This window comes from Acomys minous, assembly GCF_964271855.1.
Source record: "Acomys minous genome assembly, chromosome: 19".
NCBI classification, from domain to species: Eukaryota; Metazoa; Chordata; class Mammalia; order Rodentia; family Muridae; genus Acomys; species Acomys minous.
This window is the reverse complement of record NC_140499.1, coordinates 62204203-62230719: the sequence shown is the minus strand read 5'-3', so window position 1 is coordinate 62230719 and position 26517 is coordinate 62204203. Positions and strand designations below refer to the sequence as shown.

General features: G+C 54.0%; 1 protein-coding gene across 3 annotated transcripts; it reads left to right on the top strand.

Moving 5' to 3' along the window:
• Nucleotides 1-524: 524 nt before the first annotated feature.
• On the top strand, nucleotides 525-26517 carry ATP8B2 (ATPase phospholipid transporting 8B2). 3 transcript variants are annotated; one of them, XM_084769890.1, is made up of 28 exons: nucleotides 525-879; nucleotides 3435-3502; nucleotides 5573-5631; nucleotides 6015-6128; nucleotides 6252-6350; nucleotides 6776-6837; nucleotides 6936-7008; nucleotides 7453-7523; nucleotides 7996-8075; nucleotides 9834-9992; nucleotides 10140-10228; nucleotides 11834-12030; nucleotides 14867-15075; nucleotides 15862-15905; nucleotides 16511-16676; nucleotides 16785-16973; nucleotides 17133-17248; nucleotides 18467-18631; nucleotides 18718-18829; nucleotides 19233-19338; nucleotides 19480-19624; nucleotides 19892-20075; nucleotides 20582-20805; nucleotides 22014-22097; nucleotides 22353-22598; nucleotides 22713-22851; nucleotides 24189-24319; nucleotides 24566-26517. In XM_084769890.1, the coding sequence occupies exons 2-28, from the start codon at nucleotides 3472-3474 to the stop codon at nucleotides 24842-24844; spliced, it is 3573 nt and encodes a 1190-aa protein (XP_084626016.1). In that variant the 5' UTR covers nucleotides 525-879; nucleotides 3435-3471; the 3' UTR covers nucleotides 24845-26517. The 3 variants fall into 3 exon arrangements, with proteins under 3 accessions (XP_084626016.1, XP_084626015.1, XP_084626014.1); XM_084769889.1 differs by lacking the exon at nucleotides 525-879 and adding an exon at nucleotides 1090-1284; XM_084769888.1 differs by lacking the exons at nucleotides 525-879; nucleotides 3435-3502 and adding an exon at nucleotides 3531-4309.

The following is a 26517-nucleotide window of genomic DNA, read 5'->3' as shown; positions in this document are numbered from 1 at the left end:
TCCTATCATCCTGAGGGGTAGGGCCCGGGAGCTTCTGGAGTGGCTTGGTTTCCACTGCTCTGACTCCTTTCTCCTCCCTCCCTCCCTCCCTTTTAACCCCTTAAGACAAGGTCCCTCCATGTAGCCCTGTAGCTTTCTAGGTAGACCAGAGTGGCCTTGACTTCAGCCAAGGGAGTACAGCCAGTGACCCAACACACTCAACAAGGATGATTCTTTTAAACAAACAAGCACAACAAAACCCAACAAAACCCAATTTCAGTTTTGAGTTGGGAGTGGAGGAGCACGCCTTTAATCCTAGCACTAGGCTCTCTGAGAGCTCCAGGCCTGTCAGAGCTACATAGTGAGACCCTGTCTCAAAACAACAATTACACGAAACACACCCAAACCACTTAAATTTGGCGGTGCTAGGGATATCAGGGCCTAGGGGAGTGCTCTGCCTCGGAGCTACCTCCCATCTGCTGGCTGCCAGCTCGCGCAATCTCAGGGCTTCCTACCTTTGGCCTGACAGGGGCGCCTCCCTTATACTCCAACGACCCCAGCTGGTTCTTCGAGGGTGTGTGTGTGTGTGTGCGCTTGTGTGCGTATTTGTATGTGTGTGTGTGCGCGCGCGCTTGTGTGCGTATTTGTATGTGTGTGCGCGCGCTTGTGTGCGTATTTGTATGTGTGTTTGTGTGCGCGCGCGGGTGTACCATCCAGGAGGCGTGGTAAGGGGGCAGAGCCATCTTCTCAGCGTCAGGAGAACGAAGCAGAGAAACTGAGGCACAAGCCAAAACCCACTCAATGCATAGCTGTGCCTTTTCAGGAGGGTGAAAAGCCATGAGATGAGCCAGAGCGAGGAGGGAAGGCAGAGCCGAGACTCGGGCTAGAGAGAGAAGCGAGGTATGGGGCTTCATCGCTTCTCCCGCATCAGGCTCCTCCCGCCAGATGGTCCCTCGGTTGCTGGCTTCCGAAATAAAGAAACAGCACCCCGGCGTTCTCCAGCCTCGCCGAACGCCTGCGTGCCCGGGGCTGGAGCGTGGGACCCTCCCCTCCGCACCAAGATGGCGCACGCCGCGCCCCTCACATCCCCAAAACCCCTCCCGCCCCCCGCCCGCGGCCGCCGCCGTCACTTCCGCCCCGCGGCCGAAACTGACACAAAGTAGCGGGCCGGGGCCCCGAGGGGGAGAACCCGGGTGCTGCTGGGGGGCGGGAGCCTGCGGGCAGCGGAGCCGAGCGCCCCCGCCCCAGCCCCCGGCATGGACCGGACGGGGCGGCCGGGCGGAGCACCGAGCGCCGCGCGCTAAGGTGAGGCGCCGTCGCGGGGCCGGGGGTGTGGACCGGGAGGGCCGGCTGTGGAAGGCTGGAAAGGTTCCCCAGGATGGAGAGAGTGGGTCGCTTGTGCGCAGGCCGGGAGGATGGGGTGCTGAAGAGGCGTGCGGAGAGTTGGGGTGCGAGGAGTAACCCCGGTCCCCAGCCTTCTTTGGGTGCCGGGAGAGGCAGTTTGGGGCGGATAGGATTTGTCCCGCGAAGGTGGAGGTCTCTGTGCCCCAGGAAAAGCAAGAATGCCAGGGCTGTGAGCTTTGGGAGCTCAGGGCTGTGCAGTGGATACTGTCCTTGGCGCGAGAAGGAAGGTGGCCCCGGGTGTTACTGTTTTCTCGTGTCTCGCCGACCTGCTAGCTTCCTATGTAAAGACTTTTGGTTGGAAAGGAGCGGAGGCCAGACTCAGAGGAGGAGCTCTTTTTCTCCGTGGAGCGTTGCCTCCTTCCCAGGGCTGGCTATTTTTATCCCAGATGTGGCTGCAGAGGGGGCTGGGGTAGGGTGACGGGGCAAGGCGACGTGGCTGATGGGCCTAACCGGTTTAGAAAACCCAGGATATCCTGAGAAGGACACCGTGTCGCCAGTGATTTCTATTACTGCGCCCCCCCCCACCCCCTCCTCCTCGAGGATTGGGGCCAAACTTGTTTTCAGACTCCTCGGGGTCTTAGAGGTAAACGAACTTTCCTGATCCGTGTCCAGACTTGACTTTGGATGGTCAGCTAGCTTCACTGCCAACTCTTTCAAAGGAGGACCCCGAACGTAGGGCTCCCGCTGGGGTGGGGCTGGGTAGGAGCCAGCACTGCCCACCCTGCATCCTCTCCTTTAACCTCTGGCTCCACACCCCACCCTCCCATGACTCACACTCTCTAGATTGGGTGGAGACCCTGGCTGGGGCCCTGGAAGAGGGTTTGGCATCGCCAAAATGTGCATGAGGTTTTCTTCCTGAGCCAAAGGGGGGGGGGCAGCGCTCTTGCTTGCCACACTTGTGAAGAGCCAGGCGCGAAAAGGACTTGTTCCCCTCAGGACTGTCTGCTCTGAGGTCAAGGAGGGAGTGTGTGTTGTTGAAGGGAGAATTGGTGTGGATGCCTGGGCCCGGACCAGAGTCAGTAATTATAGAGATTGAGCAGACAGGCAATTAGTGTCTCTTGGGGTTGACAGGCTGGAGGCAGGGGAACTCAGAGGGGGGGAAGGCTTTCCAGCTAAAGGAAGAGGAGTTTCCTGTGGCCTGGACTTACACCTTTTTAGGAGAAAGTACATGGGAAACAGGGGGAAGCAGATGCTCTCTGAGCCCGCACCTACTGTCTTTTTTGTTTGTTTTTTGTTTTTGTTTTTCAAGACAGGGTTTCTCTGTGTAGTCTTGGCTGTCCTGGACTAACTTTGTAGACCAGGCTGGCCTCGAACTCACAGCGATCTGCCTGCCTCTGCCTCCCGAGTGCTGGGATTAAAGGCATGAGCCACCTAGTGTCTTACTGACTGACTGCACTAGACTTAGGTGACAAAGACAGGTGACTCCACAGCAGGTTTGGGAAGACCTCTCTGATGGCCCCAGGGGGGTGGCTGGACAAGATTGAGAGGAAGTGGTTTGGGGACTGTCTGCAGGAAGTGGTGGCCTCCTTTCTGATGAGTGGCCCCCCACCTCCCTGCAGGGAGTGGGGTGGAGGTGGTAATGGAAGGCCCAGTAATGAAAGTGGGGGTGGGGGAATTATGGGCTTTTTAGAAGGGTGGAACATCCCCCCACCCTCTTTCCTGATGCCCTGCCAGGTGTTTCCTGGCCCATGAGATCTCCACCCAACCCTAGTAGGGGAAATGCTGCTTTCTAGTACAGGCAGGATCCATAGCGACCAGGAGGGCACGCAGACATCCACTGTTTCTCAGGTGGATGCCTTATCTGGTCTCTCCGAGGCCCTTCCCTGGAGGCTTTTGGCTTTTGTAAATTCTCAGCCCCCTCATGTGTCCCGGCCAGGGGGAAGACCCCACATTTCTCTCAGGTATCCATGTCAGGGCAGGAAGATGAGTGTTAGTGGAGTTGGAGGTGGTGGGGAGGGCAGGGGGCAGAGCTGGGATAATCTTCAGAAGGGGTCTGGTGAGGGGAAGGAGGAATTCTCAACAGCGCGCGTCTGTCTCTCGCTTTCTTGCAGGGTCTCCCATGGGATTGCTGGAACCTTGCTGGGTGAGATGGCACTGTGTGCAAAAAAGCGCCCCCCAGGTAAGAGAGGCAAGAAGTGGTTTTCTGGGACCATGATGAAAGTGGCTTTTGTTACGACTTAGGGAGCCTAGGGAAGAGGACCGACTAGTAAGGGTCTGAGAAAAAGGGGATTAAGGCCTCATGGCGTCCTGAGCGGGTAGCCTAAGAAACCAAATTCTTCCTTTCATCCTTGGGCTAGTTCCCAGCCCTGTTAATCACCAGCCCCTTACTCAGAAGCACCTGCAGGTCCTACTCTTTGCCCTGGGCTCTTGGGCTCTGGCCTCCTTTGCCTACCCACCCAAGTCCTCCTCAGTTTCCCGCGGAAGGAGGGGGGCGTGTGGGATGAAAGCCGTTGCCCTGGACAACGCGGGCGGTCGGCTCTCCCGCATTGGCTGGGGGAGGGGGCGGAGCCGTGCGCTGGCTTTCGCCTACGCGGCGCTGGCAGGCTTCGGCTCTGCAGTGGGAGCCGGTGGGGCGGAGCCTGGGGCGTGGGCACCGGGTCCCCGCCACTCGGAGCTCGACTGCCCGCCTCTGTCCTGAGATTCGAGAGTGGAGCTCCTGCAGAGCTGGTGGTCCCAGGCGCAGGTGGCCGTGAGGATGGCTTGGGCTGCGGGTGGCGCGCACGCCCAGCGGCCGGGGCTCCCCTCTGCACGGCCGCAGCTCTTGCGCCTCCCCGGGGGGCCGCCCCGTAGGCGCCGCTGAGGCCAAGGACAGACAGTGCGCCTTCTTAAAACGGGATCATGACGGTCCCCAAGGAGATGCCCGAAAAGTGGGCCCGGGCCGGGGCGCCTCCGTCTTGGAGCCAGAAGAAGCCCTCTTGGGGGACAGGTAACGAACGGGAGGCAGAGTCTAGCAGCTCTCAGTCATCCGTGATTTGCCCTCTCTGACCTCCGAGTTCCCTTGTCCTCAGCATCCCTCCCTCTCTAGGCTCTTGGGGGTGCGGTATGGGGTTTGGGACCCTTCTTCCTTTGCATGGTCCTTGGTGATTAGGGTCTCAGTAGGAAAGGGGACCCTCTGAGGGAAATTTCTGGGTGCCAAATAGGCTCATTTGTCTGGGGACTCTGTGCTTGGGGGTTTGTTAGTGCTTTGTGCTTGTTGGGGGAGGAGGTCTGGGATTCTGTCAGATGTAAGGTGGCAAGCTTACTGCGTAACCAAGTTACTACTCCCTTTTAAGTCTGAAGAGGGAAGCTTTCGTAGCATGCCTCATATATCCTTGGCCCTGGAGTTGGCACCTGCAGCCTGGAGTCTGCAGGGTTTAGGTTAAGTGCAGCTGGGTGAGAGTCATTAACCGTGACATTCCTTTTAAGGGAAATGTCTCTAACTGGTAGATATTGCAGTCTCGCCTCACCCTCTCTGCATTTCTGCTCAGTCTGCATGACCCACATCTCTGACACACCCCCACACTTGAGGATGAGCTTTGCAATAGGATGATGTCATTGTCCACCAGTCAGAAGCTGCTCTCGGTGACATGTGACAAGAGGCTCCTTTAGAGACACTGCACGTGGGCCTGGGATGCTGCCGCAGGGCGCTTCCAGGGCACTGTGACCCTCTGCCTTGGCACCGCCCACCATGCTCCTGTGTGAGATGAGGGTGAGAGCGGTGCCATGCGTAGGTTTGCAGTGGTCTCCACAAGCAAGGGAGCTTTGTGCCTTCAGCCACTACCTCTCGATTATGGTGATGGATGTGTTACTAACAACAGTAAAGGGACCTGGGGATGCAAGCGGTAGGGGAGGGACCTGAGAGCTTCCAGCGGGCACCTTGACTGTTGATAGTTAGAAACAGAGGACGCGTCCTGTGCTCAGGGTGTCACCTCCAAAAGTGGTAACACAGCCCTTGGAAAGCTGGGGAGGATGGAGGCTCAGCCTGCACCACACACTGAGACTTTGTCTCAAAAAGGGAAGTGGGAGAGTAGCGTGCAGGGCCATGCGGCCTAAGCGGTCGGCAACTGTGGGCTAGAGCGAAGAGTTTAATGACACCAGAGCTGTGATCTGTGGAAAGAAGCAGTTGCTGGGCGGGACCCTCACTCACAGAGGCTGACCTGACTTGGCTCACTCCTCCTGACCGGCTGTGCCTCCCCTTGTTCCATTGCAGAAGAAGAGCGGAGGGCACGGGCTAACGACCGTGACTACAACGAGAAATTCCAGTATGCTGTAAGTGTCGCCTCTAACAGAGCCGGAAGGGAAGAGCGTTGGAGGGTGCGGGCCTGAGGCTGGGGTGGCTGACCGGGAAAGGTGCTTGCGGGAGGCAGAACGACGTCTTTGGCCACTTTCCAGCTGCTGCTGGCCCGAACTTTTCAGACTTTCTGTCACCGAAGCAAAATGAATAGAGGACGAATGCATTGTCCTGGGAACGCTTTCTTCCCCTCCCCCCCGTGTCCCCCTCCCGTCCCACACCTCCGCTTGCTGGCAGGGGGTGGGGTGTATGCGAGAAGAAGGTTTGGGAAGGTACAAAGATGGAAGAGGGAGCCCCCCCCCACCCGCCTGTAGGTTGGGGTGACGGGCGCCTTGTTTACCCCCCCTTCCTGTTTCCGTAGAGTAACTGCATCAAGACCTCCAAGTACAATATTCTCACCTTCCTGCCTGTCAACCTCTTTGAGCAGTTCCAGGAAGTTGCCAACACCTACTTCCTGTTCCTTCTCATTCTGCAGGTAAGTGACCTCTCTCTTCTGCCTTCTGTAACTCACAAGGCTGAATAAAGCCAGAGAAGAGGAAGGGTCGGGGCGCCCCTGGCCTGGGGCCTCAGGAGCACGTCGCCTCTCTGCTCTTTTCAGTTGATCCCCCAGATCTCGTCCCTGTCTTGGTTCACCACCATCGTGCCTTTGGTCCTTGTCCTCACCATCACAGCAGTTAAGGATGCCACAGATGACTACGTGAGTTGTTTATCTTCTGCTTTCCCTGCCTGCTGCGGCCCCTCCCCGGGCCGCTTTATTCAGCACATGTCCTCAGTAACTTTGATTTTTGTTGTTGTTTGTTTGGTTGGTTGGTTAGTTGGTTTTTTGAGACAGGGTTTCTCTGTGTAGCCTTGGCTGTCCTGGACTCACTTTGTAGACCAGGCTGGCTTCAAACTCATAGAGATCCACCTGCCTCTGCCTCCTGAGCGTGCGTCACCAGTTGCCCGGCACGTTGATGTTCTTTATGGTCCAGCTAGATCTGTGTAGTCCCTAGGGTGAGGGCTAGGCAGGGCCATGGGGGTAGAGTTGGTCTGTGGACAGGTATATGCAGCGTGTTCCGAGGCTGCTCTGAGATCCACCGGTGCGTGTGGAGAGGTGTCTTACTTTTCTTAGTTCTCTTTCAGTTCCGCCACAAGAGTGATAACCAGGTGAATAACCGCCATTCTCAGGTGCTGATCAACGGAGTGTGAGTGACTGTTGGAACCAGGGCTCTGGGGAGGAAGGAGGTTCCCATGGGAATGCCTGTAGTTACTGACGGCCCCTACCGTCTTCTCTGTGCCACAGCCTCCAACAAGAGCAGTGGATGAATGTCTGCGTTGGTGATATTATCAAGCTAGAAAATAACCAGTTTGTGGCGGTAAGAGACGAGGTTCCTTCTCTGTCTGCAGTGTTCCTCTTTCGTAGAAAGGGCCAATTCCTCCCTGGCTTTCTGTTGCCTCTTAGCAATCATGAAAGAGACTCTCCCAGCCGGTGGGCTTCTGTGTCACGCTGACGTGGCCGGGACTAGTGTCTCATACTTTTCAAATTCAAAACAAAAAGAGTACACCTCTACGCCAACCATAGTGGCATGAGCCTTTAATCCCAGAACAGAGCGGAGGCCAAGGCAGGTAGACGTCTGAATTCAAGGCCAGCCTGGCCTCCATAATGAATTTCAGACCAAACAGGACTTTATAGTGGAGACCATCTCAGAACAGCCCCAAACAAAAGAAAACCTCGTCTGCTTTGCTGGAGGGTGACCCCACTAAGAGCCCACCAAGGCCAGGGTCTGTGGATGCGACTCCTTATTGGGCTTTCTGTGTAGGCGGACCTCCTCCTCCTTTCCAGCAGCGAGCCCCATGGCCTGTGTTACATAGAGACTGCGGAACTGGATGGGTGAGTGACGTGCTGGCAGCTTTCTGCGTGTATCTTCAGTGGAGAAAGGTTTTTGTTTTTTTTTTAAGGAGGTTCCCAGGACTGGGGTCTGCACCTTTTAGAAAATTGTGGAGTAAGAAAGATATGCTGGGGGCTCAGAGGTTGTGGAGTAAGAAAGATATATTGGGGGCTCAGAGGTTAAGAGCACTGTCTGATTTTCCAAAGGTCTTGAGTTTAGTTCCCAGCATCTACATGGTGGCTCACAACCATCTATAATGAGATCTGGTGCCCTCTTCTGGACTGAAGGCACACATGCTGGCAGAGCACTGTATAAATAATAAGTCTTCAAAGAAAAAGAAAGGAAAAAAAAAAAAAGGAAGAAAGACATGTCAAACTTTTGCTAGGCCAAGCTGTTGGGGGTCAGGTGCCCGAGGATTGATCCCAGCTGCTGGGGGAGAGGCCAGGACTCAAGGGCATTGGCTTGTTCTTCCAGAGAGACCAACATGAAGGTGCGCCAGGCAATTCCAGTTACCTCTGAGCTGGGGGACATCAGCAAGCTGGCCAAGTTTGATGGTGAGTGGTCCTGGCGCAGCTTGGGTGGAGAGGGCGCCCGGGCTTCAGGTCCAGACTGCGTCTTTTCTTTTGGCTTCCGGTTGTGATCATGCAGTTGGAAGGACAGGTCTGGAGCGCCCGGGGTGCCATTGGCTTTTGCACCTATGGTCATTTCAAGGGCGCCTGTGGCTTATCCACTCAGAACGTTGGCTTTGTTCCTCATGACAAACCAGCCTGTGTAGCTGTGTGTGTGAGAAGCCAGGGCGCTCTCTCTCCCTCTCCAGTTCCGCCCTCCTCCTGTAGCCGTGTTAGCTGACGGTTCCCACACGGATTCGTAAGCCTACGTGAGGGCTGTCTTAGTGCTTACCCTTTTTGCCTGTTAAATACATCCTAAGCTTTTTTCTTTTTTTGGTTTTTCTAGACAGGTTTTCTCTGTGTAGCCTTGGCTGTCCTGGACTCACTTTGTAGACCAGGCTGGCCTCGAACTCACAGCTATCCGCCTGCCTCTGCCTCTCAAGTGCTACATCCTAAGCTTTTTGTCTATGTATTTGTTTTGTGGTAGTCTCGCTGTGTAGTCCTGGTTGGCCTGGAACCCACAGAGATCTGCCAGCCTCTGCTCTAGGACTGCTGGGACTGTGGGTGTTACACTGGCACGCCCACTCATGAGGAGCAGCTTATCGCACGACATGCAAGGGTTTCGCCTTGTCCTCTTTACTGAGTGTGCCATAGGCTGGCGCTGTTCAGCCACCCCGAGGCCATTTGCCCTTCTGTTTCAGTGATGCTTATCGTAAAAGGGTTGCGACCTGTTCTGTGTGTGTGGCCTCAAGGTTGTGAGTTTTCAGAGCGGAGGAGATGGATCAGTTGTCCTTACAGGACAAGCCTGAGGGCCTGAGCCCAGGTACCCAGCACCCATGGAAAGCCATCCGGGGAAGCACAGCTGTAATCGCAGTGCCAGGAGGCAGGCACAGGAGGATTCTTAGGCGTTGCAGGGCATTTAGGTTGGCCAGTCTGTGAGCGCCAGGCTCAGTAAGAGCCCTATCCCAAACAATAAAGTAGAGGCTGGTTAGATGGCTCAGCCGATAAGGGCGTTTGCCTAACTACTTGAATTGAATCCCTGGGACTCATGACGTGGGAAGAAAATTCTGCAAAGTACCCTATGACCCCCACATGTGCACCCTGGCACATGCTTTACATGCATGTGTTTGTGCATGTACACAATGCACACATACACACAAGTGTAATAGAGAAATAAAGTGAGAATGATAGAGGAAAATGCCTTGTGGTGACTTCTGGCACCCACATGCATGTATCACTTGAAGTTTAAGTGTGTATACTTAAAAAAAAAAAAAGATTTATGCCGGGCGGTGGTGGTGCACTCCTTTAATCCCAGCACTCAGGAGGCAGAGGCATGTGGATCACTGTGAGTTCGAGGCCAGCCTGGTCTACAAAGCGAGTCCAGGACAGCCAAGGCTGCACAGAGAAACTCTGTCTCAAAAAACAAACCAACCAACCAAACAATCAAACAAAAAAATTTTTATTTATTTATTTATTATGTATACAGTGCTCTGCCTGCATGTACACCTCCACACAAGAAGAGGGCATCAGATCACATTATAAATGGTTGTGAGCCACCATGTGGTTGCTGGGAATTGAACTCAGGACCTCTGGAAGAGCAGCCAGTGCTCTTAACCGCTGAGCCATCTCTCCAGCCCTGTTCTGCAGTGTCTGTCTCCTTACGTGACTGAACCCTAAGCGGTGGCCCCTTTGTCTCTCTTCCAGGAGAAGTCATCTGCGAGCCCCCCAACAATAAGCTGGACAAGTTCAGCGGCACCCTATACTGGAAGGAGAACAAATTCCCCCTGAGCAACCAGAACATGCTGCTGCGCGGCTGTGTGCTGAGGAACACCGAGTGGTGCTTCGGGCTCGTCATCTTTGCCGGTGAGCCTCCTGGCGTCCCTCAGGTTCCGGACAGAACACGGGAGGCACTGCACCCCCGTCCCTGGGTACAGCCTCTTGCCCGCCGAGGGCCTCTGCTCTGACTGACGGCCCTCAGATTTGTTTATTTGGCTTCCCGTTGTTTTCGAGGTCCTGATACTAAGCTGATGCAGAACAGTGGCAGGACAAAGTTCAAGCGAACGAGCATCGACCGCCTGATGAACACGCTGGTCCTCTGGGTGAGCCCCCTGACGCTCTCCCTCAGGGCCCTCCGCCCCGTTGGCTCTTCTCCAGGCAGTGGCCAGGCTTGGCTGCTGGGGGGGGGGGTGGCGTAGGGGGGGCTGTGTTTATTTCAGACTTGCAGATACTGTTTTTTTTAAAGCCTTAGGGACGTGTATAAACCACCAACTTAAAGAAAGCTAAAATAGGGCTGGGCAGTGGTGGCGCACGCCTTTAATCCCAGCACTCGGGAGGCAGAGGCAGGCGGATTGCTGTGAGTTCAAGGCCAGCCTGGTCTATAAAGTGGTTCCAGGACAGCCAAGGCTACACAGAGAAACCCTGTCTCGAAAAACAAAACAAAACAAAACAAAAAAAAAAAAAAAAAAGAAAGCTAAAATAAACCACCACTTCTGTGCTCTCAGTTATGACGGCGTCTCAATATGCGTGTCATCTGTTAGCTTTTGCTGGGGACAAGGAGGCCCTTCTTAGAGATGGAGTCAGAGTTAAGGGGGAAATTTCCATGGGGAAGATAGTTAGCAGGGTCTTGCCCCAACTTCTAAGGATGAAGGATCCCAAGGGGAAAGTTGTGTGCCGCTCTGGTAGTCCCTGAGGCATCATCCTGTTTGTCTAGAATTGGATTTCCTTGTTGGGTTTTCCCCTCCCCTTTTTGTACCCCTTCTGAGTTTTCTACCTTAGCCTTACAGGGTTTGCAAAAACCCAGGCTGAAGAAGGGTAATTTTGCACTCAGATGCTCTTCTCGCCCCCTGGTGGCCGCTGAGCGGGATGGCGTCTGCTGTTCAGAGCCTCAGCCTCAGACTGTTCCGGAAGCAGTTGGTGGAGACCAGACAGTGGTCTCCATTGTTCCCGCCCTGCCCTCTTTCTGGCTCAGATAAAGTCTTGATCTGTGCCTTGACTGGCCTTGGACTCGGGATCCTCCCTGGTGGCTCATACCTATAATCTCAGAGTTTGGGAGGCCAGGCAGGATGATTGCTACAGGTTTGAAGTCAGCCTTGTCTCCAAACAAAAAAGTGAAGAAAGGCCTTAGGGTGTAACTCAGTAGTAGATTGCCTACCATGGAGGGGGCTCTGGGTTTAAATCCCAAGAGGGGGAAAAAAGGCATTCTGTACAATACGTACATTCTGTTGGCTTTCTGTGGGTTAGCACAGGCAGATAGATAGGTCAGTTACAGTAAGCTTCTAAAAAAAAAAAAAGATTTATTTATTTATTATTATGTACAGTTTCTGCCTGTGTGTACCCCTGCAGGCCACAAGAGGGCACCAGATCTCATTATAGATGGCTGTGAGCCACCAATGTGGTTGCTGGGAATTGAACTCAGGACCTCTGGAAGAGCAGCCAGTGCTCTTAACTGCTGAGCCATCTCTCCAGCCCTACAGTAAGCTTTTAATCGTGTCAGAAGTAGCTTACTCCAGCCTCACCCTCCCACTTCTCTGTCACAGGGGTGAGAACATGCACAGAGAGACGGCCGCACGCTACAGTGGCAGAGCTGCCACCCGTCCTGGTCCCTTTCAGTAGCAGAGTGTAGCAATGCTTGAGCCTTCAGGGAGCAGGAGGCCTTGAGAGCTCTCCAGGCCCCAGCCTCATCTGTGTGTTTCTTTCCTTCTCAGATTTTTGGGTTCCTGGTGTGCATGGGGGTGATCCTGGCCATTGGTAATGCCATCTGGGAGCACGAAGTGGGGACGCGCTTCCAGGTCTACCTGCCCTGGGATGAGGCTGTGGACAGTGCCTTCTTCTCCGGCTTCCTCTCCTTCTGGTCCTACATCATCATCCTCAACACCGTTGTGCCCATCTCACTGTACGTCAGGTGAGTGCGCTCTCTGCCTGCTCTTCCAGGAAGATGACTCCCTTGAAAGGGAATATGGGCGTTTTCCATACTGTGACTGTTTTATGTTACCTGTCTGTTTTTCTATCAAAGTCTCCTAGCATCTGGAGTATAGTAGATATTGTTGTCGGGTAGTGATGCACACCTGTAATCCCAGCACTTGGGAGGCAGAGGCAGGTGGATCTCTGTGAGTTTGAGGCCAGCCTGGTCTACAAAGTGAGCCCAGGACAGCCAAGGCTACACAGAGAGACCTTGTCTCAAAAAAACAAAAACAAAACAATCTCTTCTATAGTGAATATTGTGCATATATATAGTGGGTATAGATAGCGATAAATCTGTTGATTTATTCAGCACCACATGCTATTGCATGCCTGCTCTGGGAAGTGTGTGCAAAGATAGCCATTGGTTGCCTTAAGTCACAAAATACAAGTTGCTCTACCTTGAGTCTTCTGAATTATGTAGGTTGCCTCTGCCTTCAGAGTAGCAGGTTGGCTGAGGTGGCATGTGATAGGTGCCAGGTTCTCTGAGCAGTTAGTTAGGAAAACTTCTTAGATGAGGAGATGGCAGCGTGGGGTGGGTGAGGGTGGGGCCAGGGAGGAGGAGGGGGAGGAAGAGGAAGAGGAGGCCAGAAACAAGGACAGAGACCGCAGGCAGATGAGAAGCTGGGAATGATGTAGGGCCAGGGCCGGGGGGTGGGGTGGGGTGGGGGGCGGTCTGGGCTGCTAAGGGCCTTCGGTCTTTGTCTGTGGGCCTGCAGGAATGGTTCTCGCAACCACCTGAAGAACAGACAGTCTTTAGGAATGCTTCGGCGGTCGTTGGCCGGCTGTGGTGTGCAATACGCGCAGGACAAGCAGAGGCCAGTGAGGACAAAGGAAGGAGGGGACGGGAGAGCGGGGAGAGGGCCCAGAAGAGTTTCTAATCACAGCGCCTTGCACCTTGCGTTTGAGATAAGGGAGCCGGTGACTTCTTGCTTTTGACTCAGTCACTGAATCAATCTCCTGGCGCTGGCGCTCCTCCTGCCTCGGCCTCTCCAGTGCTGGGATTGCAGGTCTGTCAGCAGGCTTAGCCCGCAGCATCTGATGGAAGTCCTGACACAGCCCCAGAACTCCTTCTAGCCTTCATCGTTGGCTAATGGAAATGCCCCGGCTTGTGCTCAGCTCTCCTCACTAGTCCCGCCCTCCTGATGATGGCTGAGAAAGTGATGCGCTCTGCACGTACAGGTTGGGCTTCCAGAGCAGGAAGGAGGGCGTGGAGGTTCTGGGTGGACTGCTGCCTACTGTTAGCCACGTGACCTCAGGCTAGCCCACAGTCACCGAGGGTTTCACATGCTGTCTTCATATATGATCCCCGTGCCCCTTCCTTCGTAAGGAAAGCGCTGAATTAGAGAGTACATGTAAAACATTAAATTACCATGTCAGCCTGGCCCAGTACCTTTCGCCTGTATTCACAGTAGGGGAGAAAGCTGAGGTAGGCGGACTGCCACAAACTTGAGGTCAGCCTTGACCCCAAAACAAGGCTCTGCCCTCACCTCACCCAACCTCCAAAACCAACTGCAGCAGCACCAACGAATTCCCTTGCGAACATGGGGTACTGCGCCTAGCATTGTCTCAATCACTAGGCTGTTACTTAAATCTTTTCTTTTCTTTTCTTTCTTTCTTTCTTTCTTTCTTTCTTTCTTTCTTTCTTTCTTTCTTAAAAATGTTTATTTTATGTATATGAGTGCTCTATTTGCATGTACACCTGTAGGCCAGAAGAGGACATTACAGATGATTGTGAGCCACCATGTGGTTGCTGGGAATTGAACTCAGGACCTCTGGGAGAGCAGCCAGTGTTCTTAACCTCTGAGCCATCTCTCCAGCCCCTTGAATGCTTTCTTGATTACGACCTCATCTTGTTTTCCCACTTTTGTGCTTTACTGTACCTGCTCTGTCTTTAAGTTCACTTGGAGCCCTTGGGAGCTGCCTGAGAGCGATTTTTCCTGAGTTACATCAGCATTCACGTTTGGGGAAAGGGTGGGAGTGGGCTGATTGGCTGCCTGGGGAAAGGCTGTGACAGCATTCCTAGGTACCTCACTTTTCCACCTAGTGACAGGATCCTGATGGGGCCGCAGTCAAGTTGAAGTAGGCTTCCAGATGTGTGGCCCACAGCCTGGCCATCCTGGACCCAAAGGCAGGGTTGCTTTCTGGGAATGTTAACAGCCTAGGTCCTAAAGGCAACGGTTAGCTGAAAGCCCCATGCTCTTGTCATGTGGTGTCACTCCCACGTTCCCTAGGCCTCGGCTTCCCAGTGTGGAAGCAAAGCCTTCACCTGTGCTGGGCCATGAGGGATGACGGGGCCCCGGAGCCTCTTGGGCTTTTCCCCAGCGTGAGCATTTGGAGCTGGCTCTGTGTTGCTGCAACATGCACAGCACTCTCATTATTTTTCTCTTTTCTCTCCCTTCCCTCTTGCATTTTTTATTTTTCCTTATTTTTCTCTGCATGGTTTCTGTATCTAGTCCTGAGGTAAGAACTGGCCGAGTGCCTTGTGTGCGGCCCCTCTTCCTTCTCCACCTGTGCCTTCTGTCCTGCCTGCCCAGAGCCTTTGCGCCTTTCTGTGTGGAGAGCGTCAGGAGGGTCGGGTCGGGGAGCTCCTCTGTCGGTGGTACACGGAGCTGTGCCTGCAGGCTTCCCTGCCCCCTTCCCAGCCAGGCTCCTGTGTCCAGGCGTCTCCTCCATGTTCCTGTTTCTCCCCAGGCCACATGCCTGCAGCCAAGGCCCGCGTGGGTGGGACATCTCCCCTCCCTGCCGCCCGGGGCCTCAGCTCCTTCTACCTGTTGCAGTGTGGAAGTCATCCGTTTGGGCCACAGCTACTTTATCAACTGGGACAAGAAGATGTTCTGCATGAAGAAGCGGACGCCTGCCGAGGCCCGGACCACCACGCTGAACGAGGAGCTGGGCCAGGTGGAGTACATCTTCTCTGATAAGACAGGCACCCTCACGCAGAACATCATGGTGTTCAACAAGTGTTCCATCAACGGCCACAGCTATGGTGAGGCTGGCTGCTGGGGGCTGGGGCTTACACCTTGCCTGGAAGGACAGCGGAACTTAGTTGTCCGGACACTGGGTTTTGTGTCTTTCCTGTTGGGGTGTGAAGGGCCTTGGAAGGCTGTATCCGTGCCAGGGAGTGTTCTGAGAATCCTTTCCTTGCCGTGATCCCAGCTCTCGCTCCAGGGGAATGCCTCGGTTTTCTGAAGCGAGCCCCAGGGCACTGGCATCCCAGCCAGGCCGTACCTTGGCTGCCCAGTGAAGTACAGCTTTCCTTGTTGCTGCAAGGGGCCCTTGTGAGTCTCCAGAATGTACCTGCAGTCTTTCTGGTGTGGCCCTGTCATAGTGATCTTGACACTATGGGTTGGGGCCGGGTGTGTGACCCTGCAGTAACTGGGGTTTTTTGTTGTTTTTTGTTTTGTTTTTGTTTTTGTACTAACCTAGCCTTTATGGCCAGGGTGTAAGGCTTTATCTGCTTTCTGGGCCTGGAAGGTGCCAGGCGCCCAGCAGGTCTGGGGTGCTGGCAGAGGCAGGCAGAGAACTGCCCTTGTGGGGAGAGCTGGCAGGTGGCTGGGGTGACATGGTGAGCAATGGGCTCTAGGCCACTTGTGCCCAGGTTCCTGGATTCTGGGATCCCGGGTACCTGCAGGATGAACGTGGGTGGCATCTACAGGATGAGTAGGCCTGCGGGCACCACATACCTGTGGGGTCTGCACTAGAGGCTCTTCCTGTGCTGCTCTGGAGAGTCGAAGCGCTGACGTCATCTTTCCTTTTGTTTGGGTACATGTAGGTGATGTGTTTGACGTCTTGGGACACAAGGCTGAGTTGGGAGAGGTAAGATCCAGTCTCCTTGAATATTGTTTATGTCAGTCCGACACAGCCTGGGCACCTGGCCAGCAAAGGCTGGCATGGATGGGAACAGTGTGCCATCTGGGCAGGAAGTGGAAGATCTCGGAGAAGTGGGTGTTTAAAGGAGAACTGTAGAGGCAGGGGAATTGCTGGGTGAGGTTCGGTGTGCACCTGCAAGCTTGGCTTATATAGAGAATTCTAGATCATCCCAGGCTACATATTGAGGTCCTATTTCTTTTTTCTTTTCTTTTTTTTTTTTTTTTTGGTTTTTTGAGACAGGGTTTCTCTTTGTATCCTTGGCTGTCTTGGACTCGCTTTGTAGACCAGGCTGGCCTTGAACTCACAGCGATCCGCCTGCCTCTGCCTCCCGAGTGCTGGGATTAAAGGCGTGCGCCACCATGCCCGGCTGATGAGGTCCTATTTCAAAAATAAGGGAAAAAATAAATAAAAAATGTAAATAAAAAGCCTGGCTAGACTTTTGAGGCCCAAAGTGTTGGGGCTCCTACGAAGAGGTGGGAAGAGGCGGGCGGCTGGAGCGTGAACTTCCTGGGGTGTGGCCGGGCAGCTCACAGTCTCCTTGTCTGTTCCAGAGACCAGAGCCTGTTGACTTCTCCTTCAATCCTCTGGCTGACAAAAAGTTCTTGTTTTGGGACCCAAGCCTCTTAGAGGCTGTCAAGATGGGGGACCCTCACACACATGAGTTCTTCCGTCTCCTTTCCTTGTGTCACACTGTCATGTCCGAAGAAAAGAACGAAGGTGAGCTGAGGAGCTCCTGGGCACTGCTGCTCTGCCGTGCTGCCGCCCTGGGGCTTCACGGCGAGGCAGTGGCCACTGACTGCCCTGCACACTCCTTTTCCCCACCAGGAGAGCTGTTCTACAAAGCTCAGTCTCCAGATGAGGGGGCTCTGGTCACTGCAGCCAGGAACTTTGGTTTTGTGTTCCGCTCTCGTACCCCTAAGACAATCACTGTCCATGAGCTGGGCACGGCCATCACCTACCAGCTGCTGGCCATCCTGGACTTCAACAACATCCGCAAGCGGATGTCAGTCATAGGTGAGGCCAGTCCCGGGGAGCTGAGGAGACTTGGGGCCCTGGGTCCGGAAGGCGTGCTGGGGCGGTGGGGGGGGGGGGAGAGGGGGGCTCTGGTTGATATATTTAGTTTGGATTCCATCTGAAAATTTCTGGCACGTTCCTCCCTTTTGCCATTCACAGTGCGGAATCCTGAGGGGAAGATCCGGCTCTACTGCAAAGGGGCTGACACAATCCTGCTCGACAGACTCCACCCTTCTGCCCAGGAGCTGCTCAACAGCACCACTGACCACCTGAATGTAGGTGTGACGGCCTGGGGCATCCTGGCAGGGCAAGGGCATGTTGTCCTTTTTTTTTTTTAATGATTTATTCATCTTTATTTTATGTGCATTGGTGTTTTACGTGTATTCGTATCTGTGTGTGGATGTCAGATCCCCAGAACTGGAGTTACCGACAGTTGTGAACTTCTGTTGGGTTGCTGGGGATTGAACCCAGGTCCTCTGCAAGAGCATCTCTTAACTGCTGAGCCATCTCTCCAGCCCCATGTTATCCTTTTAAAAATAAAAGTGTAGCCAGGCGTGGTGGCGCACTCCTTTAATCCCAGCACTCGGGAGGCAGAGGCAGGCAGATCGCTGTGAGTTCGAGGCCAGTCTGGTCTACAAAGTGAGTCCAGGACAGCCAAGGCTTTTTGGTGGTTTTTTATTTTGTGCTATTGAATACATTTCAGATCTTTTGTTTTTGTTTTTGTCTTTTGAGACAGGGTTTCTCTGTGTAACAGCCTTGGCTGTCCTGGAATTAACTCTGTAGACCAGGCTGGCCTTAAACTTAGAGATCTGCCTGCCTTTGCCTCCCAAGTGCTGGGATTAAAGGTGTGCACTGCCACCGCCTGGCTTACATTTAAGGTCCCTGTAGTTTCTTTTTGTCTGTGGTGAGAACTACTAAATCAGCCAGGCCTGGTGTTGCATTATGCCTGTGATCTCAGTATTTGGCACATGGAATCAGGAAGATCAAGAGTGGGGCTAGTCTGAGCTGCATGAGACCTTGTCTCTACAGACCAGCCAGGACGGTCATCAAAATGGCTCATCACATAAAGGCGCTTGAGGCTGATCTTGATGACATTAGTTGGATCCCAGAGCCCATATGGTGGGAGGATATAGCCAACCCCCACGGTCCTCTGCATGTGTCACACATAACAAAGTAATGTTAAATGTTTTTTAAAAATGCAACCAAAGATTATTTGAGCTATCTGTTGAGATTTGAGTTGCAGTCCTCTTGCTATGTTTTGTTTTTGTTTTTGTGTTTGTTTTGTTTTGTTTGTTTGTTTTTCAAGACAAGGTCTCTGTGTAGCTGTCCTAGACTTGCTTTGTAGACCAGGCTGGCCTCCAACTCACGGCAATCCACCTGCCTCTGCCTCCCAAGTGCTGGGATTAAAGGCGTGCACCACCATGCATGGCGCTGTGTTTTCTAATATTTTAGAATTTCTAGAACTCATTTGATTTTCCCAACTCTTCTCCCAGGAGTACGCAGGGGACGGGCTGAGGACCCTGGTGCTGGCCTACAAAGACCTGGATGAAGACTACTACGAGGAGTGGGCCAGGAGACGCCTCCAGGCCAGCCTAGCCCAGGACAGCCGAGAGGACAGGCTGGCCAGCATCTACGAAGAGGCTGAAACAGATATGATGGTACGGACAGGGCAGGGCAGGCTGAGGGTGGGGCCCGAGGGTGTAGCGCCCACAGCTCTCCTCAGTAGCCCTGTTGGTATTTTCAGCTGCTGGGTGCCACAGCCATCGAGGATAAGCTTCAGCAGGGAGTTCCAGAGACCATTGCCCTCCTCACCCTGGCCAACATCAAGATCTGGGTGCTAACTGGAGATAAGCAAGGTGAGAGCGCCTAGCAAGGCAGGAGCGGTGGCACACGGGTAGGTGAGAGCGCCTGGCAAGGCAGGAGCGGTGGCACACGGGTAGGTGAGAGCGCCTAGCAAGGCAGGAGCAGTGGCACAGGGGTAGGTGAGAGCGCCTAGCAAGGCAGGAGCGGTGGCACACGGGTAGGTGAGAGCGCCTCGCAAGGCAGGAGCGGTGGCACACGGGTAGGTGAGAGCGCCTCGCAAGGCAGGAGCGGTGGCACACGGGTAGGTGAGAGCGCCTAGCAAGGCAGGAGCGGTGGCACAGGGGTAGGTGAGAGCGCCTCGCAGTGGCACATGGTGTGGCGCTGGGCCACCAGGTGGGAAAGCGCGCTGACCGACCCTGGTGGATCCCTGCCTCAGCACCTTTGCTCTCTTGGCAGAGACAGCTGTGAACATTGGCTACTCCTGTAAGATGCTGACTGATGACATGACGGAGGTGTTCATAGTCACAGGCCACACTGTCCTGGAGGTGCGAGAGGAACTCAGGTAAGCGAGGTGCAGATGCCCTGAACTGTGCCCAGGACTGGCAGGCTGGATCCTTCTTCCCTGCTGCAGTCCTGGGGCCCCTCCATCATCCCCCCACCCCGGCCCCCTGCACACAACATAGTTTCTTCCCTGCCCTCACAGGAAAGCACGAAAGAAGATGGTGGATTCATCCCACACTGTGGGCAACGGCTTCACCTACCAGGAGAACCTTTCTTCTTCAAAGCTCACATCTGTCCTGGAGGCTGTTGCTGGGGAGTACGCCCTGGTCATCAATGGCCACAGCCTGGTAATGCTTGCCGTCCCTAGCTCGGAGCAGGCTACCAGGCAGGGGGATGCTCAGGCCTTGTGGAGTGTTTGCCATAGCTCCTCTGTTCCCTGTTGGCAGAGGTACCTCTGGACACTGGTTATGCGTTCTCTCAGTGTGGCCTTGAGTCTTCTCTTGCTCTCAACATCCCTTGACTTGAGGGAGGGAGGGTCGTGAACATCAAGGGACCGGAAGAGCTGAGGCGGCTCCTGGGAAGACCGTGACTCTTCTTGTTTCTCTGTGATTCAGGCCCATGCCTTGGAGGCTGACATGGAGCTAGAGTTTCTGGAGACAGCATGTGCCTGCAAAGCTGTCATCTGCTGCCGGGTGACACCCTTGCAGAAGGCACAAGTGGTGGAACTAGTTAAGAAGTACAAGAAGGCAGTGACACTTGCCATTGGGGATGGGGCCAATGATGTCAGCATGATTAAAAGTGAGTGTGGACTGGGCAGCTGTGTTCTCAGGTGGCAGGACCAGGGAGGAGTGACACACGGGTGGGATCTGTAACTGGGTGGGAGGAGTGAGTGGGGCGGGGATGTACCTGGGTGGGAGGAGTGAGGGGCGGGGCTATACCTGGGTGGGAGGGGTGAGGGGCGGGGCTATAACTGGGTTGGAGAAATGAGGGGCGGGGCCATAACTGAGTGGGAGGAGCGAGGGGCGGGGCTATACTTGGGTGGGAGGGGCTATAACTGGGTTGGAGAAATGAGGGGCGGGGCTATAGCTGGGTGGGAGGAGTGAGTGGGGCGGGGCTGTACCTGGGTGGAAGGGGTGAGGGGCGGGGCTATACCGGTGGGAGGAGTGAGGGGTGGGGCTATACCCGGGTGGGAGGAGTGAGTGGGGCGGGGCTATAACTGGGTTGGAGGAATGAGCCAGGCTATAACTGGTAGGATCTGATGTATATGGTCGTCCTCACCTTCACGTCACCTTTTGTCTCTGCAGCTGCTCACATTGGTGTGGGCATCAGCGGGCAGGAAGGGATCCAGGCCGTCCTGGCTTCCGATTATTCCTTTTCCCAGTTCAAGTTTCTGCAACGCCTCCTGCTGGTGCACGGGCGCTGGTCCTACCTGCGCATGTGCAAGTTCCTCTGCTATTTCTTCTATAAGAACTTCGCGTTCACCATGGTCCACTTCTGGTTTGGCTTCTTCTGCGGCTTCTCAGCCCAGGTAGCAAGTGTTTCTACTCCTCTCTGTACATATCCAGAAACTCCGGAAGGGAGGTGGGGAGAGCCTGGTGCTTGTTGCATAATCGCGAAGGCTTGAGTTCAGATCCCTAGAGTCCGTGTAGAAGTCAGATGCAGCCTCTGCCTGTAGGAAGGCCCGACACCCAGTGTTGTTGTTTGATCTTCATGCACCCCAGCACACCGTGGCACACACGTGCCCCCAGACGGGCACATTCTCACACCTCACTCATAGACCTGATGAGACCTTATGTCTGTCTTGATGTTGGTATTTCTTTTTACTCTTTCTTTCTTATGGGGGGCAGGAGGGAGTTGTGGTTTCATGTAACACAGGCTGGCCTTTTTTAAAAAAATGGAAAAAATAAATCTTTTTTCAATTCTTTAGAAAATATTTATTTATTATGTATACAGTGCCCAGATCTCATTGTGGATGGTTGTGAGCCACCATGTGGTTGCTGGGGATTGAGCTCAGGACCTCTAGAAGAGCAGTCAGTGCTCTTAACCACTGAGCCATCTCTCCAGCCCCTTCTAATGTATTTTTTAAATATAGGAGTACTCTGCCTGCATGTACACCTACATACCAGAAGAGGGCATCAGATCCCTTTATAGGTGGTCCTGAGCTACTTACTATGTGGTTGCTGGGAATTGAACTCACGGCCTCTGAAAGAACAGCCAGTGTTCTTTGCAGCTGAGCCCTCTCCCCAGCCCCCAGGCTGACCTCTTATTTACTGTGTAGCAGCACTCGGCCTGCATCAGCCTTCACCACGCTGAATCTGGGCATTGGCTGTGCACACTCATCCCAATATTCAGGAAGTAGAGACAGGGGATTGAAAGTTTGACGTCAGGCTCACGCAATGGCACAGCCTTTAATCCCACCACTTGGGAGGCAGATCTCTGAGTTTGAGGCCAGCCTGTTCTGCAAAATGAGTTCAGGCCAGCTAAGAATACACAGTGAAACCTTATCTTGAAAAACAATACAAAACAAAAAATTCGAGGTCGGTTTGGGCCACATAGGGTCCACCCTAACTACATAGGAAACCGTGTCTTGATATAATAAACAACCTAAAAAGCAAGTGTTTGTTGGGAGAGTGTTGCTCTCAGGACCTGAGGGGGGCTGATAGGCCGCGTGGTGGCGTGACGCTCTCTTCCTGTGCCTGAAGGTTGATTCCCTCCTTCCTGCCTGTTCTCTTCCAGACTGTATACGACCAGTATTTTATCACCCTGTATAACATCGTGTACACGTCCCTCCCAGTCCTGGCCATGGGGGTCTTTGACCAGGTAGGCAGAAGGTCAGTGGTCAGCCCGGCAGGGGAGAATACTGCTGTGAAAGGTGGTGTGCCACCACAGCAGGGGTGGGACCGCGCCCCCATGCCGGGTGGCCCTGCACTGCTCAACACACATAGATCGGGAGAACCTAGCTCGAGCCTGGGTCTGTTTTCTAAGACATTAGAAAGGGAGAGCCAGGGAGCAGTGCCTGCCTGCCCTTGACTGAGGAGCATCAGTGTGGCAGCTTCTGGGGCCCCACCTCCACAGGATGTCCCGGAGCAGCGAAGCATGGAGTACCCTAAACTGTACGAGCCGGGCCAGTTGAACCTCCTATTCAACAAGCGAGAGTTCTTCATCTGCATTGCCCAGGGCATCTACACCTCCGTGCTCATGTTCTTTATCCCCTATGGGGTGTTCGCGGAGGCCACGCGCGACGATGGCACCCAGCTGGCAGACTACCAGTCCTTCGCAGTCACCGTGGCCACGTCGCTGGTCATTGTGGTCAGTGTACAGGTACGAGGCTGCCTCTCCGGAAGGAGGGAGTGTTCCATCCCCAGGGCTGCCTCAGCATCACATCTCTGTTTTGGGGGGTACTCCCACCTGCCATCACTACATTTTTTCTTGCAGATTGGGCTGGATACAGGCTATTGGACAGCCATCAACCACTTCTTCATCTGGGGCAGCCTCGCCGTTTACTTTGCCATCCTCTTTGCCATGCACAGTGACGGGCTCTTTGACATGTTCCCTAACCAGTTCCGGTTTGTGGGTAAGTATCTGTGGCATCTTTTTTAGTCAGCAATGAGCTGCATCTGCTCTAGCAACAACAGGGTAGATGGCTAGCACTTACCAACACTTTACGCGCCAGGTACTTTGCAAAGGTACATGTAATACGGAGGGGTAGCTGACCCAGGCCCTGCTGCCGAGGAGCGTCTGCGTCCGTGAGGGTAATGAATAAATAGCATCGCCTGGCTGTGGAAGGTCAGGATCCACGGGAATCAGAGGTGGCAGGCGTCACGGTCCCGTAGAGACTACTGTTAGTGAGCAAAGCCAGGGGTGTGTAGGAACCCTGGGCTCTTAGCTACTGTTGGGCAAGAGGCCTGGGGAAGTGGGAGGGGAGGTCGCCGACTGCCAGGCCACCAAGCGTGCCTTGCCAGATGTCTACACTTACTTCGGGAAAGGAATCACATGACATCAAACGGTTGTCTTCTTTTGCTTGTTAGTTGTTTTCGTCCTTTTCACAAGATTGCTTTAGAAAATACATAGGCGGCCACATGCCTCTAATCCCAGCACTCGACAGTTGGAGGCAGACGGGTCAGGAGCCCAAGGCCCTTCTGTGCTGCATAGTAGGTTTCTGAGTAGCCTGGACTACACAAGTGGCTGTCTCAAGGAAAAGGGGTGTGTAGAAAAGAGGATTATGTGTTTGGGGGCAAAACTCAGCAGAATGCTTGTTTACCATGCACAGAGGCCTTGGCTCCACTGGAGAGTTTGAGCAGGAAGTACATAAGCCAGTTTTTTTTTATTTTTTATTTTTTGGTTTTCCAAGACATGTCTTCCCTGTGTAGCCTTGGCTGTCCTGGGATCACTTTGTAGAACAGGCTGGCCTCAAACTCACAGAGATCTGTCTGCCTCTGAGTGCTGCGATCGCATCGTACCCAGCTGGTTTTTGTTTTTTAAAGGGCCAGTGTTACCGTATTTGGATTGTTTAGGACCTCAATCAGTGAGCTAAGTAGGACCGTGGGCTCTTGGAATTGTTTAGATTTTTAGAAAATGGAGCCAACAGATTAGATTGTGAGTGTGAAGAAGAGAAGGGAGTGAGGTGGGCGTTGTAGTTTCAGCCTAGTTGAGTGCTGGTACTTCCCTAGCTTGAAAAGGCACAGAGCACATCTGGGGTAGAGGAAACAGTTCATCACGTGGACCACATTAGCCTGGAGATTCTTTGAGACCACAGACAGATTTGGAGATAAGCATATTTGGGTGGCAGACAAAAAGAAAGAAGTTAAAGATGGCTTGGGTTTTGAGTTTGAGGACGTGGAACCATCAGAAAAGTAGCAGTGGGGAAGTGAGACGATCCCCTCTGTCAACTTCGTGACTCCTGTCCCCCAGGGAATGCCCAGAACACCCTGGCCCAGCCCACCGTGTGGCTCACCATCGTGCTCACCACGGCGGTCTGCATCATGCCTGTGGTTGCCTTCCGCTTCCTCAGGCTTAGCCTGAAGCCGGATCTCTCCGACACGGTGAGAAGCCCGGCAGAGCTGGCGGTAGGCCTTGGGGGGCAGCTGCAATGTGGCAGGAAAAGCCTCTTCTTGCTTGGGTGCTGTAGAGCTTTGTCTGGGCTGCGGGACTCTGGGGGCTCATGCGGCACAAGGCTACAGACAGTCCTGTGTTGACCCGCCATGGTACTCTGGGTCCTTGCACACCATGGCGGTGCCTGAGGTTGTGAGCGGACACTGAAGGACTCTCCTTCCCTGTGCCCTCCTCAGGTCCGCTACACCCAGCTGGTGAGGAAGAAGCAGAAGGCGCAACACCGCTGCATGCGGCGGGTGGGCCGCACCGGCTCCCGGCGCTCGGGCTATGCCTTCTCGCACCAGGAAGGGTTTGGGGAGCTCATTATGTCTGGCAAGAACATGCGCCTCAGCTCCCTGGCCCTCTCCAGCTTCAGCTCGCGCTCCAGCTCCAGCTGGATCGAGAGCCTGCGCAGGAAGAAAAGTGACAGTGCCAACAGCCCCAGTGCTGGAGCTGAGAAGCCCCTCAAGGCCTGAAGAGCTGGGCTGGGACCCCCCTCTGCCAGGGACCGGAGCTCACGGGGCCAGCCAGCGGCTGGAAACTGCTGGTCCTCCCTCCGTGCAGCCTGCCTCCTGCCTGGTGAACTGCCCTGCGGGTCTCACCAGTTTGTAGAAGTGGAGAGAGTGGGCCCCAGGGGCAGAGCAGGGGTTCGGGCCTCAGATAGGGGCCCCGCAGTGAGGGGCCGGATGTGGAACCAAAACACATGGAAAACCCCTATGAGATTGGGTCCACCCCTGCCCTGCCTGGAGTCCACAGGGAGACGGCAATCTCCGTATTTTTCTACTCCTATTCCCCAGCGGGGCCGTTGCGCCCCTGTTCCAGAATTACACAAGAATGTATCACGCCGGGAAGCCAGAGACCTGCTGGGGCCTACAAGCCCCTCACATCATCGCGTGCCCTCTTGGTTTATGTTTGTGTTGTTCGGTTCTGTCTTTTTTTTTTTTTTTTTTTTAACTTTGGTAAGTGGAGGAAGCTTTCGTGTGAGTTTATGTTGCGGTTAGTGTCTTAACTCTCCTGGGAAGAGGAGACTGGCACACACTGGGATGCCCTCCCTGGTGGAGCAGCCTGGGAGGGGCCACGTCTCATGCGTCACCTTTAGGGTACCAATGTCCTTACGGGGTATACAGAAGCTACCAGATAGGGAAGAACTGTGAGAGGAGGTTGGGAAAGTGGAAAGAAGAGTGGGCCTGGCTTCTTCCTCACCTGTGCTGTGGCCTCCCCAGGGCGCACATGCGGGTTCTCGGATTTCCTAAGTCCTGGTGCTGGGCTGGAGCCCGGATAGTGGCCCCATCATTCTCGGTGAGGTAAAGCTGAGTGTGAAGTGCTGAGACAGGGGATTTTTTGGGATTTTAAGTTGAGTCCCCAATTCCTTAGGATACTCGCTTCCCACTCCCTCACCCCCCCGCCCCCCCCCCCCAAATCCGGTGCTTTTTCTACCTACCCCGAGGTGGAACTGAAAGTGAAGCTAGCCACAGCTGCTTTGGCCCAGTAATAGGGCCCTCTCTCTTCTGGCTAAGCCTTCAGCAAGTGGTAGGAGGTGGGTGAAACCCGTTCAGCCGGGAGACCGCTTGCTTGGTCTGGACAGGACACCTCTGGGCTCTCTTCACGGCCTGGCTTCCTGAGTCGGGTACCGCTACCTTGTCAGCTTCCAGAAGAATCCCTTCCCCTTGTTTGGTAGCAGCAGAGTAAGGGGGTGGGGGTGGGGATAGTGTGGAGCTTGGAGTCGGGGCACAAGAAGCTGAATGTTCCATATAGGAGCCTCAAAAGAGCCGGAGGTGGGCTGCCAGTGTGGGGAGGAGGAGGTGGGAGACGTCGGGGAGCCCCTTTTGGCCACGCAGTTTACAAGCCCAGTATCATGTCTGTCTGTGTGTCTCTTAAGAGGAAAGTGATTTTTATACCAAAGAGGAAATGATTTTTTTCATATTTGGTTTGTCTATATTATATAAATACATATTATATATATATAGCTATATATATATTATTTTTTGGTTCTCTCTCATTTTTTTAGGGAGGGAGGAAAGTACCACGTTGCATTGAGCTGTAATTAAGGAACATTCTGTATAATTTATGACATTTCTATAATTGCAAAAATTATATCATTTTATGGATATAAAAGAAATGCCTTTTTATAAAATTCCAATTTCTGAGA

Coding starts and splice junctions, on each gene's coding strand:
- ATP8B2 (XM_084769888.1), top strand. CDS start 4,222: ATGACGGTCCCCAAGGAGATGCCCGAAAAGTGGGCCCGGGCCGGGGCG. Junction 6,838..6,935: donor CAGGTGCTGATCAACGGAGT/GTGAGTGACTGT, acceptor TCTGTGCCACAG/CCTCCAACAAGAGCAGTGGA. Junction 15,906..16,510: donor ACAAGGCTGAGTTGGGAGAG/GTAAGATCCAGT, acceptor TGTCTGTTCCAG/AGACCAGAGCCTGTTGACTT.